This window comes from Carassius auratus, unplaced genomic scaffold (assembly GCF_003368295.1).
Source record: "Carassius auratus strain Wakin unplaced genomic scaffold, ASM336829v1 scaf_tig00002591, whole genome shotgun sequence".
NCBI classification, from domain to species: Eukaryota; Metazoa; Chordata; class Actinopteri; order Cypriniformes; family Cyprinidae; genus Carassius; species Carassius auratus.
Window position 1 is genome coordinate 1 of NW_020523463.1, and position 21,127 is coordinate 21,127.

General features: G+C 37.7%; 1 protein-coding gene and 2 pseudogenes across 1 annotated transcript; 1 reads left to right on the forward strand and 2 right to left on the reverse strand.

Annotated features, from left to right (window-relative positions):
* Window positions 1–16: 16 nt before the first annotated feature.
* LOC113069960 (WAS/WASL-interacting protein family member 3-like) lies at window positions 17–7,336 on the reverse strand (annotated as a pseudogene).
* Window positions 7,337–9,072: 1,736 nt separating this feature from the next.
* LOC113069961 (proline-rich protein 15-like) lies at window positions 9,073–11,129 on the reverse strand. Its single transcript, XM_026243108.1, has 2 exons — window positions 10,831–11,129; window positions 9,073–9,767 (listed from the first exon to the last, which is right to left on the reverse strand). Exon 2 carries the CDS (start codon window positions 9,757–9,759, stop codon window positions 9,373–9,375), a length of 387 nt encoding a protein of 128 aa, XP_026098893.1. The 5' UTR covers window positions 9,760–9,767; window positions 10,831–11,129; the 3' UTR covers window positions 9,073–9,372.
* An 8,006-nt stretch (window positions 11,130–19,135) lies between these two features.
* LOC113069959 (TLR4 interactor with leucine rich repeats-like) lies at window positions 19,136–21,122 on the forward strand (annotated as a pseudogene).
* Window positions 21,123–21,127: the final 5 nt, after the last annotated feature.

Sequence of the window (21,127 nt, forward strand, 5' to 3'; positions counted from 1 at the left end):
GGCGGAGGGAAGAAGACTACAGACGACCTGTCAGGGAGCGAGGACGGAGGTGGTGGAGAAGGAGGTGGAGGGAAGAAAACCCCAGATGACCTGTCAGGGAGCGAGGATGTAGGGATGATGGAGGTGGTGGAGGAGGGCAGAAGATCCCAGATGACCTGTCACTGAGCGAGGATGGAGGGATTGACGGAGGTGGTGGAGGAGGGCAGAAGATCCCAGATGACCTGTCAGGAAGAGAGGATGGAGGGACTGATGGAGGTGGTGGAGGGAAGAAGATCCCAGATGACCTGTCAGGGAGCGAGGATGAAGGGATTGATGAAGGCGGTGGAGGGGCGGAGGGTAGAAGACCCCAGACGATCTATCAGGAAGTGAGGACGGAGGAACCGAGGGAGGCAGTGGAGGAGGCGGAGTCATAGTCATTGGAATGGAGTGTGATTTAGCCTAGTGGGTTTTGCCGATTGAGGAGGAGGGGGTGGGGGCAGGCCGGTAGTGAGAGGAGGTGGTCTATTACAGGGCCGCTCCTGAGGAGGAGGTGGAGGGGCAGAGGAAGGGGCGGTGTATGAGGAATTAAACTGAGTTTTAGACAGTGTGAAGGCTCTTTCCAAAGGTTTTTGGGAGGGGGAAAGATCAGGTGCACTTCCTCTGAACCCATCTCCCTGAGATGGAGGGTTGCAGAGAGGCTGCTTCAGGCTTGCGGTAGAGCCGGAACGAGACACTGAAACACATACACGCCACATCAAAAAGAAATTCAAAAGTTATCAAGGCTTGAGAATAAACAGATCTGACTTCAATACCTGGGTTTTGATGCGGCTGTTGGTCTCTTTGTCCAGGTGGTTTGAGTACAGGAAATCCCCCGGCAAACAGTCCACTTGTGCCCACTGCAGATGGAGCAGATCCTGCTGCGTTTGTAGAGCTTCCAGCAGCCACATTTCTTCCACTGTCATCCACACTTTTCACTTTAGGTTCTGCAAAAATACATACATCACCATTATGCTTATTTGTGATTCCACCTAGTAGAGCATGAAAAATATCAATTTTCAAAATGTTATAAACACTTTAATCTAGCTTGCGCTCACAGTTGACAGTAAATGAATCAGTTCGGGGGGGGGGGTGATGTATGAGGTCAGCGTTGCACATGCGGCACTCAGAAGTGACGCACGTGGAAATGCAGAAGAGAAATAAAAACAACGGTCACTAATTAGAAGTACAAAACAAGTATTTGTAAACAAGAATGTCGGAGGATTTTGATAAAAGCCAAGAGGAGACTGGATTTCCTTTGCTTAAGTAGGGAAACTTTGCTTCCTTTACTCTTGTTAACAAATGTTGGTTTTGGCGTATGCACAATGCTGACCGTCCCAGAGCTGCTTCCGTTTTACAACTGTGAGGGCATGCTAGATTAAAGGGTTATTACGTTTTGAATATGGATATTTTTCTTACAAAAACGTATCGATTCACTACAGGAGGCATTTGTTCACCCCCCAGAGCCATGTGAGACACTTTTTTTAATGGGATAGCTTTTTATTAAAATTCTCTTGGACTGATGCAGTGCAACACCCGCTGAGTGGCATTCGAACAGCTTGAAAGATCAAAGACAAATTTAAAAATAACTCAGACTGGATTTGTATTCATATACGAGGCCGGTGGAGTAAATGATGATGAGTGACACCTGCGCCACTCACCGGTCTCGAGTCCCATGGAGGAGCTCCGAAAGGATAAAAGTAGAGGCATCAAATGGTCTAATCTTGTCAGGTAGTGAATTTTAGCATAGTTAAATAATGTTTAACATGACACAACATTACTTAGATCCATGAAGTGTAAAAAAATTTTTTACAAAATGTCTTTTTTGATACATAAATGAAATGATAGTTATAGACTACAGTTGCAAATTAAAATATAGTTTCAATATCTATTTTTTTGTCATCTTAATAGCTCCTCTTATAATAATAACCTTTTCCCAGCACCAATAAAAGCTGCCCAAGAACATCCTACTTTCAGTCACATAAAGCAAACAGACTCAAGACAAAAAGTGATGCATAAACAGGAACAGTAAGCTGAAGTGAGCCAATGACTTATTCATGAACATGGCATGTCCTGAGCACAAAGAATACTGTTGTCCTTTGTAATAAAGAGGAAGATGAGGAGCATTGTCACCCTCCACTTTCTGTGTGATCCTCACTCCAGCACTTCCTGAGGTCTTGGCCTTTTATATGCCGCTGTGCATTTCCATATATAGATAGAAAGCATATGTGTCTTAGTGTGCACGTGAGTGCTTTGAAGTGTGAGAACCCAGTGGCTATGGACCTTGATTTCAAATATAGCACTTACACTGATAAATCCTAACAACTTATCAGTCACTCAGACTTCCTCTGACACCTGGTTTTCTCCTCATACTTACTTTTTGTACTGTTTCTCAAACTTCTCAAGAGAGAAATTCAATAAAGGTTCTCATGCTGACACAATGCTCTCATCTTTAATATCCAATCATTGAAAATGCATTGCTGGTAGCGATGGTTACATTAATAAAGTTTTTAATATTGTTGCCATCATCCAGCAGATATTAATTTTCGACTGCAAAATAAGATAATCAGGAAATGAACCTGAAATCATATCAGTTTAGTATTCATATTTCCCATGCTTGCAAACAGATGGATTGTAGCCAAGTGACTAATTTCACCTGATCTGCGTTAAAGAATTGGGCTTATGTTAATAAATTAGATTTTGACTCACTGTCAAAGACTGGTGCGCTTCTGTCATTGACCTGTTTGACCTTTTTCAGCCTCGTCCCTTTCTGAATGTCAGACAGGAGAGCATTGCGACCTCCACCCTCAGAACACTGGAGTTTAGGAGGGTCTGTCCGTGACTGTAAAAGAAAGAGCGGAAAAAATTAAACTTTCTTAGTGTTGTGAAGTTGTAATGAGTTTCACTGTGCCTTTAGTTTTCTTTAGATTTTTTTCACAGTATCCATGATATACCAAAACTCAAACTAGTGAAAAGTGGTCTAATCTAATCAGGTACCGAATTTTAACATGACTAAAGACTGAATGAAGACTGATTCATCTGTTTTTATCCATATAATGAAACTCATAGGAGTCCAAAACAACAATTTCATGGCTTGGATATTTTAAATACCTTCTTTTGTTTTTTCATACGGGTTTAAAAAGGCATGAGGGTGAGTAAATGTTTCATCATTTTCAGTACAGGTTGAATTATCCCTTTAACGTGCATTTTAACTTGTTCAAAGATGTCATTTGTGTGCACATGCATTCAAACAGAAAGCCAAATCTGAACATGTGACACCTGTGCTGTATATGCCTCCGAGTGTAATTTTATCTCTAATTTATAATGCATATCTAGCCAGGAGGAACTGCATGACGGGAACGAAGAGAAAGGACAGACAGAGAAACAGATGGAAAAAGACAGAGCCAATATGCACACATTCTGATGAACTATATTACAATAATAGCTGTCTGTGAATGTGTGTGTGCATGGAACTCACTTGTGCAGGAGCTTTAGAAGGTGGAGGTGGTGGAGGTGGAGGAGGAGGGACAGACATTGCTCTAGAACCTGAAAAAACAGTCATATATTGAAACACAAACTGGGAGCTGTGACGCTTGCCCTCCGGATAGCACTATTTACATGATTTGACCTCTCTGTCTGACCTAACACAGATTATTTAAATTATTATTATTAAACAAAATTAATATTATAATTATATATTCAAAGATGACATAATTAAATGTACTATTACATTTGAATCATTCTAAAATTCTGATTTGCTGCTCAAATAACATTTATTATTATTATTAACAGCTAACAGCTGAGGGACATTTTTCAGGTTTCACTTATGAACAGTAAGTTCAGAAGAACAGTATTCATCTGACATAGAAATCTTTTGTAACATTATAAATGTATTTCCCATCACCTTTTATCAATTTAAGGTATGCTTGCTACATAAAAAGTATTAATTTCTATTTTCTATTTCTATAACCCCTACCCCCACCCACTCAAAAACAGACTCCAAGATTTTGAATGGTATAGTGCAATTTTTATGAAAGCATTTAATTTCAGATAAATGCTGATCTTCGGAATCTTTCTGTTCATCAAATAATGCTGAAAAAATGCACTCAGCTGTTTAAATATTATTATTATTAATAATAATAATAAAAAAAATAATAATAAATCAGAACATTAGAACGATTTTTGAAGGATCATGTGACACTGAAGACTGGAGTAATAATGCAAAAAAATCAGCTTTGAAATCAGGAATAAATTATTGTTTTAAATATAACATTAAAAATGTAATATTTTATCATATAAAAATTTATAATATTATAATAGTTCATAAAAGTATTGCTTTTGCTGTATTTTGGATCAAATAAATGCAGGCTTGGTGAACCGAAAATAATTCTTAAAAAAAAATATAATCTTACTGTTAAAAAACTTTTCACTGTATATATAGTGTTATATATAATATATATATATTTGTACTTTGCCTAGTTTTCTTATACAGCATAAACTTGGATCAGCAAACATGGTCCAAAAAGAACAACAGTGCAGTACAGACAAATATATAAAAATAAAAGGAAAGAGTATTAACTGTCAGAAATATATATTCTGATACGTGCAATATTAAAAAGTCAGTCAAGTCAAAAGATCAACAATGTTTAGCCTACATCTTTAAGATATACAAAAAAATAGCACAAAAAATAATGAAATACATTACAATAGAAATTATAAATACAAAAAATACAAAACAAGATAAATATTGCGTGATCATATTCCCAGGTGGTCTACTATAGGTCTAACAAATTTTTCTGAAAAGTATATTATAATTTAGCAAAATGTATAGTTTAATTATAGAAATTTACATTAATAAATATTAAATCAAATAATACACAATTCAATTAAAATTATTGTCCACACATTTTATTTTAAATGTAAATGTATTTTGTAAAATGCTGACTTACAGTTGGAGCTCCAGCTAAACACAAAGTGTTAAAGAACACCAAGAACTTTTCAGCGCTTCACAGAGATTTGACATGACAAAGCGATCTCCCCACACCCCCTCTATCTCCACATGTTCCTCTTGGCAGGAAGCCTGTCCATCACAGATGCACCCGACAGGGAACACTCCTTCTCTTTTAGGAAACCCAATCTCCTGCTTCCACAATGGCTAGTGAGAGGTTCCCAAGATCATCTTTGAAGAAACTGCATTTAACCTGAACTAGGGCCATCTCTAACAATAAAAACTGTGAACTTGACTTGTAAAAGGAACATGCATACAAATGATTCTCAGATTTACTTCTCCAGATCTACTTTATCAAGAGCCGAAGGGGGCACCAGCCGGATAACAATGGAGTCTGTTGTTTGAGAAACAGAGCGTTCAAACTTCTGGTCAGCCCAGCAGCCAAACAGGGCTATTGTTATGTTATTGTTATGTTATTGTTATGGGGAAGTCGTGGCTAATGGTTAGAAGGGTTGGACTCCCAATCGAAGGGTTGTGAGTTCTAGTCTCAGGCCGGACGGAAATTGTGGTGGGGGTAGTGCATGAACAGCTCTCTCTCCACCTTCAATACCATGACTTAGGTGCCCTTGAGCAAGACATTGAACCCCCAACTGCTCCCCGGGCGCCGCAGCATAAATGGCTGCTGTGAATTCGGATGGGTTAAATGCAGAGCACAAATTCTGAGTATGGGTCACCATACTTGGCTGAATGTCACTTCACTTCACTTCACTATTGTGTGAGGAAGAGAAACCGCTAAAAGAGCTGAGAAATGTAGAAGGATTAGTTCATATGTTCATTTTTTAGGAATGTTTATTGTTGTCAAAATAGAACAAAATAGAACACACTGTGTTATTGTCGTATTGCTCCATGGAGGAAATGACAAACGGACAAGTTCAAGCATTAGGAAATTTTAATGTGAAATTAATTTCACATTTGTGCATCACTAAATGTATAAAATCCCAACATTATTCAAAAAACACTTAAAGTACCAGCTATCCATCCTTTGGCCTCTTTCATGATATAACTGTCCAAGATAATGTGGGTTATATTTCATCCAGCAGCAACTCTGTCTTTCCCTAGAGTCCCATTAAAAGCTTTCCCGTGGAGATGCTGACACACAGTGCTAGTCCACCCATGAGGAAACATTATATCCACCTGTTGAGAAATGCTGTATAATATCTGTCCAGTGCTAATCATGACACATGTGAATGATTTGTATTCATTTTTATGTATATCTTTTCATATATATATATTTTTTTCCATTAATTTCATGTGAATTTTTAGAACATTAGACTTAAAAACCTGCAATGTTAAGTACAGTGTAAGAGAGTTAAAATTAAATTATTATTTAAATGAATAATTAATATGAAAATAAACAGGTTTGTTTACTTGAAGGGATAGCTGACAAAAAAAAATTTCATTTATTCACCCTAATTTCTTTACAAACCTGTATGAATTTCTTCCTTCAGTGCACCATAAAAGAAGATATTTTGATAAAAGGTTTGCCTTTGCGAAATAATTTTTTTTATTTACAATTGAACTTCATTAATATTCATCAACATATATTATTTGCTGTTTCACCAAGTAAGTCAGTCATGCATCAGGCTTGGACAGACAGCGTGAGTAAACGACAGAATTGTCATTATTGGGCGAACTATCCCATTAAGGGTCAACTTTACAAAATTTTAACCATTAAAACTACTAAACCGTGTCATTCGAAAAGTTGTGAAATATGACCAGACTGTTCACATTTAAAGCTGGTTACTGTCAGTGCTTTGTGTAAAATGACACTCACCAACAGAGTCCAGCTGAGAAATAACGGTAGTGGTTCAAATGTATTATGCAAAACTTGGTTTACTGTAGTCAGTGTATTCTTTAAAGGCAACTTTACCTTAGCGGGCTGGAAAGCTGAAGTTTAGTTGGTTTCTCTGTTCCTCCTGTGGACACGGGGAAGTTGTCAGAGGCCAGTCTGGGCGCGAGGCTGGATCCTCATAGTGCGCGCCTTTGACCACGAGAGATAGTTACTGACCGCGAGCTTGTGTCAAAATTAGGAAGACCCCGAGGACGAAAGGTTTCGCGACGTCTATTCGCGTAAAATCTTTCTTTAAGTGCGTGACGAAAAAAAAATCAAAACACTTGAAGAAAATTGTCCACATGGTAAAAAAATAAATAATCCACTATAAATGGTTCATTTATAACACTCAGTGACACTGACACACTTTCCAAATCCTGTGGTACTTTTCTCAGTTTGGAATTTATGTGTGAACTGATCTGGACTACAGCACGCGCACCCTATATTCCTGTATACCCCGTTGCGGCTAGGGTGCACGCGCAAATGACAACACATCAGGCGGCGCGCAGTGGGAGGTTGTCTTCTTGACCATGAACCTGGCTGTTTCATAGTTTGTATTATTTACAGTTTTAACCCCGAAATAATAAACCCGAGAACGTTTATATAGAAAGGATGTGTCAAATTTCGATAATAAAAATAGAATAAAAATATATGCTGTGGTTTTATGAGTTGTTTAACATCATATATAGTTGTTTGTGCTTCAAGTGGCTGTACAGATGCTGCGCGCGACCAGATCGCTCTCTAGTGGTAGTTTTTGACAACGCTTTTGTGTGTGCAGAGTAGAGAGGCATGGCCTATTAATGACATCCGAATTAGATTTGATCAGAAACGGAGTAAAGAGAGTATCTGAATATTTCATTGAGTGGAAATAAAATTGGCTACTTCTAAAAACAATTAAGTAGCCTTTGTCAAACAACAACGCTATGTTTTTCTATTCAATAAGAACAGTGCAGTCATGACTCGGCAAGCCTTGATTATAATAATGGTAAGAAAAGCATTTGTCCATGCAAATGATCTAACATTTTCCACCCTATTAGGGAAAGACAGTGTTGTCATTCTGGTTCTCTCTCTGAGAAACTTTTCTTCTAGAGGTAAGGAATGTTGTAATACAGGGTTGATGAGGTTAAAGATGACAGCCTCGGGTGAGGTGACGAGCATTAGCACATACTGATGGAGTTTTAAATACTGTAACTCTAATAATGACCTATTGCTGTCTGTTTACCCCACCCATAACAAACACTCACATACACGTAAAGCATGTTCAGGGACAACAAGAACTCAGCACTAAAACATGCACAAATGGATGCCTTAGATGGAAAAGCATCTGTTTATTTAAAATCTGATGTAGTAACACTTCCTTCCCAAATCTAAATTTAGCAAACTAATGCATAAGAGTACAGTATATTCCAATTTTTTTCCTGATTGCACTGAAACCTTGTCTAAATCTTCATTATAGACCCAAATATGCATCATTTGCCTACTCAAAGGATCTGAACATCTGAAGCTATGGCCTACTTCTCTTACAACCAGCTTCACTCTTAATAACAGATGAAATTATTAGATCTCATAGTTTGATCACAGTTTTTTTTAACCCAATTATCAGGTTCTGTTATAATTTAGGATGACTGAATAGTACTTTTTCCGTATTCGGCTTGTGTCTTCAATACTCTACTATAACTACAGCAAACACTGTTTGCTAAGCTAACAGCCTATAGTTTAGTTATATTGCTTTCTTGTCTTCTCTGTTATATCTTTACTTTCAGATTTTTAACTAAATATAAGAACAGAATATTTGGTTTTTCTACTGAAAATGTTGCACTACTTTTTTGCAGTGGGAGAACTAATCACTACTCTCAAAGTGTCCTGGATTCAATACAACAAGCTACACAAGAAAACACATGGCTTTGATTTCTGACACGTTGGATGGATGACTATCAAGGCATATAATAATGTGATTCTGGACGGATATTACCACCACCCTAACCCCCTTGAAAAATCTGTGGCATGCCATGGACAAGCATTAAAAACAAAGCCATGATAAGGCTGTGCTTACAGTGCACTGATAACCATTAAAATGATTGCTTCTAAATCCTTCTTATGTAGTCCTTCATAAAATATTGCAGTAACACCACAAAATAGTGCAAATTATGCATGACAGAGCTAAAAAAAAAAAAAAATCATTTTTCCTTCACATAAAATTAATCTGCTGAATGTCCAACCCTGCAGGGAAAAAAACAACTTATGGTTGCTGATCTTAAGGCTGGTTGTAAAGTGTCAAAACCCACTTCAAAACCTACAAAAGACTAGCCTCACTAGGCTAAGATTTTTTCAGCAGGGAAATGTCGTTAGCTTATTTCCCACATTTGGAAAATAAAGCCTCTGTGATATGAATAACCTAGGCTACTCCAAAAGTCTATCCTCATAACTTTCAATAAGTGCATTGCATTCATGAGTCAAACGGAGCTCAACAGTGTCAGACTGGAGGTAATGCTCTCCCATCGGATAAACGCGGTTGCAGTCAGCGCGTTGACAGGACGTCGGTTGATTTGGCTACAGCGGGTTTCTCATCATCTCCGTGGTCCTGTGGAAGACTCACGCGGGTCTTCCGTTTCTCTTTGAAGCGTCCGGAGCGGGACACGGTGAGATTGCGGCGATTGGAGCTCTCGTTGAAAGTTGGCTGAACAGCTGAGTCGTCATAGGTTTCGTCACTCGGTAAGCTGCTCGTTTCTTTGGTTGGACGTGTCGGTGAGGTGAGCTGCTGGTCCGGTTCAGCGGAGGGATGCTGCGTGGTCCCTCCTGAAGACTGATGACGGAGGTCCTGCTCCAGGGTCGCCGCAGATTCTCTAGCTGCCTTTCTCCTCTTGCCCACGAAAGACCTCCACCAGGGAGCTATTTTCTCAGTCATTGTTAAAACTAAACAGACAAAATAATAATAACAGATAAATAAATACGTTCAAATTAGCCTAATACTTCAACATTAAAAGAAGAAGGACTATGCTGTAGCTATTTTAGGTGTACCTACCATTTAATTGTAATCTATAAACCCACGCTTATGACGCTATGACGTAAGAGCAACAATAGACGCAACATGTCTATTCAAGAATAACAACAACACAGTGTAATCTGAGATGGACCTGTAATAGATTAGGTTTAATATACTTTTTATTGTAATAGGCTAGGCCTATATCTCCACCCTTCATTGGATTCATTAATGTTATAAAATGGATATTGACAAGTGATATCCAAGTTGTAGAAATCTTTTAAATCTAGTTTAAAACTGGTGTTTGATCACATTTTCTTAAATATATATTTTGGATTTATGTTGGTTTCTGGTTGATATGGGGTTGGTTGATTTAAAATGAATGGTTATACCATTTTCTTCCTTTGACATATATCGCATTAAGCCAGCTGGAACGTTACATTTAACTCTTCTGAAGATTTTGTTTTATTTTACTTCATAATATTTTATCTTAGTGTAAAAGGGCCTACTACGTTTTATGGTTGTCACGTGACAACAAAATGTTTCCTATAGCTATTACATCATCAATGTTAAAATTGCTTTACAGTTTTTAAAAAAAATAGCTTGGCAATAAATCACAATTATATATTATTCCAGATATGCTTTATCATTTTTGTTGTTGTTTTTAAATCTCTGTTAGGCTACACCACCTCTGACATTTGTCTACTGCCATACGAAATATAAAAATTACTTTTAATTAGGACATTGAGAACGTTTATCATATGGGCTAATAGGCCTACGTGTCATATTCTGAATGAATGACATTTAAAAAATATTTTTTTTTTCAAATAACTTCATTCGTACCAAACAAATGAGCTTCACGTCCCAAGACAAACAACCTAGGACATGATCCTGTGATGCAGAACAGGTTTACAGCGCCATAAGCTACAGAAAGTCTTTTACAGCTGATGATTCATACCACAACAACGAACCTGATCATCAGCCTGAGCGACTCACCTGCACAAAAATGATCAGAAAAAGATAAACGCAGCCCGAGGTTCCTCTAAATATTAGGTGTGTTGAAACAACAGAGACGCTGAATCCTCAGAAGAAATCACGGTGCGTGAAAATCATCTTTCACTCGCGCGTACCCGAAGACTTCAATCAGTGAGACGCAGCTTTAAGCATAACTCGACTAAATAGATAATCTATCTTTGTCTGTGAGAAACCTAACATCATTCTTTGGCCAGCATCATCTGGAGGAGGTGCTGAATATGCCACGCAAAATTGTAGCTTACGTGAAAGACTTCATAGTGTCGTCGCAGTTTAAAAGAGTACCTGAGATTCCACCTCCGAAACTATCATGAGCGCACCTGTCCTGTCTTCTGATTGGTCGAAAGACCCGGGGATCGGTCACGTGGGAAGAATTCAGGTAATTCTACTATGGCGGTAGGTTGGGCTTGCGGTTGCCCTGGGAACGAACATCTAGTCGCTTTTTCTTCGGTGAAACTTTTTTCTTCTTTTTTCAAGGTGGGGAGCATTCTTGTGTGCTCTAAACAAACGAGCCCAACCCTCATCTACAATGTCAATGTCTACTGATAGACTGAACGTGGAAATTAATTGAGGCTGTAGCTAAAACAATTTCATACTGGACAAAGTCAGCTTCACACAGAGGAGTAGAGTGTTCCCGCTTCACTGAACAGTCTTAAATGTTGCAGAAATGACAATGGAAACATTATTCTAGGCTGTCATTCTTAAAGCCCCACATGGATATAGAACAGAACAGCGACTTGAGTTATGTCTGCCTCCACTTTACAGTGATGGTTTGACAACATTTCACTCTGGTTGACAGCATAAGAAAGGATATTATTATTAGACAAAGGGCTGAACAACCAATGCCTCTGTTTTGCTCATATCACTTCGATCAATATAGATTACATCTGTAGGCAGTCTCGGGGTACTGGGATTGTTTGAGGGAATCCCTTGAGGTCTTGCAACATGTTGTCACCCCCAGCTTGTCCTGAAGTAAGAGTTTAGTTTTAAACGGAAGTGTGGACTGATGCCAGTTTCTACTGTAGCCTACTATCGGCCAGCAGTGTTCCAGTGCTTTCCCCAAACACATGCTGGTACACAGTGAACCATCAAGATTCACACACATTTTTTTATCTGTTTGAAGTATCTCTTTCAGTCTCTGTTTGGGTCTTCCTCACTCTTCCACAAAGACGATCACAGATATACATTATAGGCTATAAATCACATTTGTTTCTGAAAGATAAACTTATGTTTGAGCCACAGCATGTTTCCACAGCAATATTTTACAGTTTTTCTCAGTCGCTTTGGTACATTTCTCAAATCATCCTTGACATTCACAGAACAGTAAGTGCATTTCTCAAAACAACTCGTACGAATAGCAAAACACCATGGATTACCTGCAAAAGCCAATCTCTTGCTCAAAATCCTTAGTTCATCTCTCAGTAAATATATGTGGCAATGAACATGTCAGTTTTCTGAATTTGTAACTCTTGTGTTGTCCTCTGTCTATACATTATATGCTTTCCAACTGAAGATTTGTGAGATGAACCTTTGAGCTATTTCAGAGAAATGGTTTATCATTGGCTTGCCATCTACTTTCTTTTCATTAGTCCAGATTCACTTGCACATTTCATGCCAAATGTACAAAAAATATAATAATAATGTGTCAAAATAAAAAAGTGCTTGGCAGTTTATGACAACTAGATTAACCATTTTGCATTTAATGACTTATACGATGGACTAAAGTCTAGATATTTTGAGGGGTGAGACTATTGCACAGAAAACTATATGATACACTTTGAGCCACATGACATTAGCAACTGATGGAAACCACAGATAAATGTGCATAATATATTGCATTAATGTACAAAAGCAATTACAACTTGTTCAAAAGAATGAGAAACTGGTTTTATGATATGTATAAATGACTAGATGATGTGAAGGTTGTACAAGTAGTTTTTTGCGAATTTCATTTCTGAATTTAGAAATGCACCAAAGTGACTGAGGTAAACTAATATAATTTACAGTAGTGCTTCTTTAATATAGAATAAAATTATATGTCAAATTGCAATATTATTGCTCAAATGATAGACTGATAGATTTGCAACTGAAAATCTGCTTGCTAAAATAAACAGTGGCATTATACATCAATAGAAATTACCAGTCAGTTTTTAAAAAAGTGGCTCAGAAAGGTGATGTTAGTCCTAAGAAAAGGGTTACCATCAATTTGTTTGGAGAAGCTAATTTGATATTTTGTATATTCAATAAAATGTACATTACATTGTTTCTCAGTACTATAAACTGTCCTGCAGATGTATTGGTCTGCATAATGTATTGCTGAAGTAGCAGGTGCATCATTCAATATTTGCTTCTAGGTGTTTTATTTCAAATGGACATTGAAACAAAAAGCTCTTGGTTGAAATATGGTTAATATGTCATCTCTCTCTTTCTATGTGACCACTCCCTTTCTGCCTTTTTTCTCTCTTTCTCTTTTAAAGCATGAGAGAGTAAGAGAGGACAGAGAAAAGCAGCCTACCAGTTGGACTGGTAGAGTGGCTCTCCTCATTCAGAAACACCAGTTTATCTCACTGTACAAAGTGCTTACTCTATGAATGTTTGTGTGTGTGGGTGTCTGCATCATTATGCGCTAGTGTGCAGTTGTTAACTTGTGTCTAAAAATGAATGAGAGTTGTATCCAAAATGTTACAAATCTAATATAAGGTTTTTGGGGGTACATTTTTTTAATTAACGTAAAATGAACATGGAATATTTAGGATTCTGTCATAAATCAAATGTGAATAAATAAGCTTTTCAGTGATGTTTCCATTGGTTTATTATGCTTGGACAATATTACCTGAGATACAACTATTTGAAGATCTGGAATCTGAGGGTGCAAAAAAAACTAAATACTGAGAAAATCGAAGTTATCCAAATGAATTCTTACCAATGCATATTGCTAATCATAAATTAAGTTTTTATATATTTATGGTAGGAAATTTACAAAATATCTTCATGGAACATGAGCTTTACTTAATACCCTAATGATTTTTGGCACAAAAGAAAAATCAATAATTTTGACCCATACAATGTTTTTTTTTTGGCTATTGCTAAAAATATACCCCAGCGACGTAAAATGGTAAAGATTTTCTGGTCCAGGGTCACAAATAAGCAACCCTCTATACAGATGACCAGATGTTTGTGCACCCAATGAAGCACAAGAAGCTCTTTGGATAATCTTAAATCTTGGTGGAGAACATGGTCATCAGGTTTTGTACAAACCTGTGGAGTTCATGCAGCCTGAATGGTGTTGCAAATACATTCTGAAATGAATCTTTTTCACTTAAACTTAACATTTTGCTCAAATCATTTGTAAAGAAGATAAAAAATGAAATCGTGGAAAATACAAAAGCATTTCACCCTTCTGTATAAAGAGAATCTACATACATTTTACAATGTCCAGTCATTTCTATGGTAAGACCACAGTCATTTAAATAGCTGTTTTCGCAACAAAAACACAGCTGCTCTTGTCCAAATGAATAACAATTGAGTTTGGAAGCACAACATAAGGCAAACACATCATCGGCAGCTGTTAATCAAAAAAATAATATTCTTACAAAACCTCAAAGACGATTTTAATGTAATTTTGTCAAGCTCAGCTACACTAACTAAATGCAACACTAAAATACAACCAGCAGATGGCGCTGCTCGCATTTAATCATGCACATGCAAAAAAAACAACGACAACTCGAAGCTTGGGTTCTTCTTGATTCTTATCAACATTATTTCAAACCTCAGATTTGTTTTAGGTAGTCTTGCGTGCGTATGTGTATTATCTAAAAGAAAAGGAGTAAAGAGATGAAAGGAATCATTTGGTACGCGCAATAAAACTCACAAGAGCTGCTTGCTTACATTCTCTCTCTCTCTCTCTCTCTCTCTCTCTCTCTCTCTCTTTCTCTCTCTCTCTCACACACACACACACACACACACACACACAGTCAGTCCCACCTCCCCCTCTTTGGTGTAAAGGTTTAAATTTTTTCCAGATGTAACCCTTTTCACCGGTAACTCTCAGGAGAACATCTGATATACTCTCAAAACCATCTGTGGCTGACCATTACAAGGTTGATGGTTTGTTTCTTCCATGCCTTAGAAACGTTAGTATTTAGTATAGTATTTGCGTAAAACAAAAACAGCGATAAAGTGTTTAATACCATCATGAAACCTAATGTTAAATCACTGTGACCAGTAGGTGCTGTTATTGTTACTGTTGTTTCACTGTTCACTGACCACTGTGGTATGAAAAACAGTTTTAAAAGCCACAGTTCACCACTGAAAATTGGGACAAAGCTCTGGGAAAAGTCTGAGACTTTTATGTGAATAGACATTAGGGTAGGGTAATTGTAATTGCTGACAGGAATGAAAAGGAGGCTGAGATAAGAGTAGGCCTAGTGCGTTCAGTGGATTGTACTGTGTGATTGTTCAGCTGACAGAAAGTTCTGGAAATAAAAGACATTAGTTGTGAAAATTACACATTCTAGGACCTTTATAAAGTGTGTGCCATTGTAAAAACTGATGCTTGGTTTTTATGGGCATTAAATTCAATATGGCATCTAATCTGAACAGTCTATTACAACATTAGGAGATAGAAATATGGATATGGAGGATAGTTCACTCACCTCACCTCCATGTTGTTCCAAAGGTGTATGACTTTTTATTTTATGTGGAAAACAAATTAATGCATTTTGAAAAATAAATAAATAAATAAATTATATATATATATATATATATATATATATATATATATATATATATATATATATATATATATATATATATATATATATATTGTCCATATAATGCAAGTCAATGGATAATTTTTTTTTGGACCCCGAAGACTTTCCTTGTAGAGTTAAAAACAGTTCAAACTTTCTTCTTTTAGTCATACAGTTGTGTGACATAAGTTATTTTTTGCCTGCTTTACTTTCTCAGCAGGTACTCCACAGATGTACACAAACTCTAACTGTGTGAAGGGCAGTCGAGAGTTAAAGTCTGTGCAGCAGATCTAAGTTAAAGAACTTAATGACCCAACCAGCTGCTGCTCATGTCAACCCCTCAAATCTCTCTTTTCCTCTTCTCCCCCTTTTTCTCCTGTTCTCGTGAAGGCCGATAGAGAGATACTGTATACATTGCAAGGGTTAAAAGTTCAGAAAACAGACAGGAATATTAAATAATTAACTCTTTCATTTATCACAAAGAAAGAGAGAAAGATTACAACAAAGGCACATATACATATGTATGGCATATTGTATTTTGGATGGGGTTTGGGAGTTCATATCTTGCATTAGGTTTGTTTGGGAGAATGAATTGCGCTAAATGAGTGATGTGTTTTTATGGAAAGCTGTTATACATCAATAAGGCAGCATGTGTTTCCAATAGGCAACCTCCCTGTTGACTCAGAGAGTCATATATATGTATACTGTGTATGTGTGAGGTATGCAAATTAAACATACAGAGAAACAAAAAATATGAAGTCAGAAGTTGTGTCATCTAACTAAGCTAACAATTTTGTTTGCTGTCACAGTGTCTGATTGTTGTGCCCTGGACTGGCCACTTGATGGCGCTCTCCGCTTTAAATGTTACAGGCTATAAACTCTGTTTCCCATAGTCCTTTGCCTAATCTGTTCTGTTCTGATTATCATCACCTGTAGGTAAATTATTAATTATCTCATCACTATTTATACCATGCTCTCTCTGTCTTCTGTTGCTGCTTTATAGAATTCGATACATTGAGTTTTCTGGTGCCCAGTGCCCTGTGCTTTTGTATTACCCTTCTGCCGTGTTTTGCTTGTTGCTTTGTTCTGGATTATTGTTTGTGTTTGATTTTGCCATCTCCTGGTGTTCCGAGACAGTTCCAGGAGGTTTTGAACCCTTTAAGGTTCTTATTATGTTGCCACACAAAAAGCTCCTTGTAATATTTGGAGAACGTTATAAGATGATTACAACAATCTGAAAAGAACATTCCCAGAAGATTGGGAATTTGTTTCCAAAACATATGTTAGGGTAACCAGGATTGAACCACGCTAAGTTTAGGGGAACATTCTGTTTTTGGTCTGTTTGTACTCGCATATATGTGAGAACGTTCTACAAGTTTGTGTGCAAGTGTGTGACTATGTGTACATTGATTATTTTACAGAACGCATAGTGATGTTAAAACACAGATTAGCATGAAAACCATCTGCATCATTCTCAGGCTACAAGTACTTGTTTACACATCCTGTGTTTTCATTTTCCATCTCTTTCCTTTTTTTTCTCATACTCTCTTTTACTTCATTTTTCTTATTTTATCCTCCCCGTCTCTCTTTTTCTCTGTTTTGCTCTTTCCATTCCTTGCTATCGATTGTGCAATTTTCAAGGCTAATGCCACATGGTTCCATTCTCTTTTTCCCCTCTTTTTTTCCTTAATCGAATACCGTTTATTCTTTTCAGTAACTTGAATTAAATCAGTTGTGTTGTGATGATATTTTGTCCCACAAGTGCATTTTGTATATACACAGTTTTCTTAATCATGGCTTATACTGTAGCTTATGTCAGACAACAAATTTATATAAGGACTAGACAGGAAATGACCCCCTGGGTTTGGGGGTTTCTCAGTGGAAACACACATTTCAGTGTGCAGAGAAGATATACAAGTATACAAGTTTTTCCATGCATTTTTTTCTTTCTTTCAACAAATTGCCATTTTGACATACAATTTATAACACCAAATGTACCAATCAGATCATTGCTAACCTATAATTTCTTTGCCAAGTATATTATAGCTGTTGTTTTTTCCCCCTTATCCAATCAGATTAATTATAAACACTGTTCATTTCAGCTCCATCCATGCTGAATGTTTTGTCGCTAAGAGGAAATATGAAACATCTGGGCCTTTCACTGAGTTGAGTGGACGTTATTTATTATGTTCTTGTTGGATTAGAAAAGTAATGAAAAACTGAATTATTCCACGATAACTTTTCTTTGACATGCTATTTCTTTGCAAATACATCACACTTATAAATTCTTGACTTTTGAAATTGAGTGAAGTCTACAAATGCACCCAAGAGAGCTCACTCCTTAATCCTTCCCACGACCTGGCATGCGGCCTGAGACAGAAATTTGGTCTGAAATTCGTTTTCTTTATACTTTTCTGTTTTTCTCCCTGGCGGTGCTTTTTCAACAAGCAGTGGAGTCCAAGATCGAGTCCTGTGGGACCTTCGTGGGAATAACATTACTTTGATTTTCCTTGCACACGTGCAAAGTTGGGAACCAAGCACTGGTTCTTATTCAGGGCTGGTTTAATTTTTAAAAAATATACTAGAACCAAATATTTTTGTGATTTTCAGTTCTGTTTAAGGTTTTTCAGTTTTTTTTTTAAATTTATTTATTTTGTAGATCCATAGCACACAACATACAACAACCAGTAGTCCGTTTCCCAGACAAATGACTCCTATGAATTAGTTCTTTTTAGTGAATCAAAGACATCAGCTGTTGTGACCATTGTGATTCCCAAATGAATGACTCACAGAAGCCAGTTCTTTTTAGTGTATAAAAAACACTTATGAATCAGTCTCTGACTCTTTTGCTGATTCTGATTTGCAAGTAATTTACTTTTGGCTGATATTTATTAAAATTTAGAACTATTGGTGGTATTTCATAAAATAAGTGCATGAAATATCAATATTATTTAGTTTTATCATTTTTATTTAATATATATTTTAGGGCCAATCATTTAAATTTCATTTATACTGCCTCTAAAAGTTTATAATAAAGTCTGGGTAAACAAAAAAACTGCAATAATTGTTTTCCTGATTTGTTATAACCTATGTAATCCTTCAATATGAAGTTATCGTTTGGAAACGTTTAAAGGCAGTAAATCTAGGAATTGCATTTATATTCTCCCCATATCTTTATTCTACAATAAATATATATATATATATATATATATATATATATATATATATATATATATATATATATATATATATATATATATATTATATATTATATTATATTATATTAAAATAATCTTTAATGCAACCTAAGGAATCGTTAAGATGAATCTGATCAAGAATCTGTATATCAAATTCATATACACGAGTGTGTAGGCTATTATATCGTTTAGTGACTGTAATGTCAACATCTGGTAGGGAATGGGACGGGCTGATCCGTGCCTGAACTCAGAGATGACTATGGTGTGTATGTGTGTGTGTGTGTGTGTGTGTGTGTGTGTGTGTGTGTGTGTAATCTGCAACAGATGACTTCTTGGGGGATGAGAGTCTGACGGAGGCAAATGTTTCCTCGACTGGAGCCACATCAGCTCGCAACGGTTGTGAATGGATATATCAATACAGATATTATTCCCTATATTCGTTGTATAGGTAATCTAAATGTCTGTACCCGGGCGGAAATGCATCTGTAAAGCTTCAACATGCCTACCTGGCGAGGAAGACCTTGGCGAACCTGAACTGAAACAAAGGAATGTATTGAGTAGTTTGTTATTTGCTCATCACTGGAATGGCAAATTTGCTGTATAACTTTTTTTTGTTTGGCAGTGGAGCGCTTTTATTCTTCGCATCTGGCTGGGCCATCTGCCCCGAGCGATGCGAGTGCCAGCACGCGCAGCATATCCTTTGCGCAAACCGTGGTCTGCGCGCGGTGCCCAAAGCGCCTCAGGTGGAGCGCGCAGGGGACGTGCTGGTTCTCGGTCTCGCGGGAAACTTCATTCACAACCTCAGTGCGTTCGACTTCATGCGCTATGGGAACCTAATCAGCGCTAAATCTCCAGTTTAACCAAATAAAGAATGTACATCCAAAAGCATTTGAGAAACTTTCCATTCTGGAGGAAGCTATATCTGGGCAACAACTTAATCTCGACGATACAACCTGGCACTCTACAGTCGTTGAAAAAACTCACAATATTATGTAGCAATAACAACAAAATCAAAGAGTTCATTTCCGAAACCTTTTAGTCATTTAAATAGTTTAGTCAAACTGAGACTTGATGGGAATTTAATTGAGTTTGTAAAAGAATCCGTCTTCAAAGGACTGACAAATTTAATGTTTCTGCACTTAGAATCGAACCAGCTTCGCCATATTGACCGCAATGCGTTTCGCGCGGCTCAGCAAACTGCAGTTTTTAAACCTGTCAGATAATAAACAAACAGAACTGCGCGATGTTTTCCTGTTTTCCCATCTTAAGTCACTAACAACTCTTCTAATCGCAGGCAACCAAATAAGGCACATTGGAAAACATGTCTTTCAGAACCTGAAAAAGTTAACAAAAATCTCTCTGAGTCACAACAAGATATCAAAGCTGGACAACGAAGCGTTGAAGGGGCTCGCGCGCGTGAAAGAGTTCAACATTGACAGGAACGAGCTGACAGAGATCCCGGCTGGTCTGTTAGACCCGCTCGAGCGCATCGAGCACCTCGACTTCAGTGACAATCACATATCCCGCGTGGACCCCGGTGCTTTCGGCCACCTTTCACTTCTAAAATCTTAAAATTGAAAAACAACCGTCTTATGAATCTTTCCGGTGAATTTTCGCCACGAACGGTGTTTTGTTTCACGTAGAACTGAATGGGAATAACTGACTTGCGACTGCCGGATGGAGAAGCTTAGAAGTTGGATGACGCATGCGCACTCTCGGGGAAAGCTGTTGACCGTGTTTGTGCGCTGCCTTCACCCCCAGTGCTGGCGGGGAAAATACTTGGACTATGTCAGCAACTCCCAACTGGGAAATATGAGTCGTCATTGCGAGTTAGAAGCTCAGCCAATGGAGAGCCGAGGAGCAGCAGTGGAGTCACCAGATCTCAAGGAGGAAAGAGAGGAAAGAGAAGGTGAAACACATGGAGATGTAGGTGTCCGAGGGGATGAGGGGAGCAAGGGTTGGGAAAACACTAGACAGAAAGAAGAAGAGGAAACTGGTCAGCTCAAGGCCAAGACCCACAGCTGAGAAAACAGGGTATGGCTCCTTGTCTGATTTTTCCAACGATAATGGCCACTATCTTGACAGGCCCACAACACAGCACCTTTGCTTGGGCCCCACAGGAGCAATTCAACCTGCCCTTACAAGACAGAGCCAAGCATTCATGACTCAACAACTGAAGTGATCACTGATGCATGTCAATTCAACCATCACTCCATCCTGAACATTAGCGTGGAAAAACGTCACCTCCAGTACAGCCACAGTCCGCTGGAGCACAACTTCCAACTTTGGACTAGTTCATGGGAAAGAACTTCT

Bases quoted from the DNA above. Each gene is read 5' to 3' on its own strand.
- LOC113069961 (XM_026243108.1), bottom strand. From the start codon at position 9,759: ATGACTGAGAAAATAGCTCCCTGGTGGAGGTCTTTCGTGGGCAAGAGG.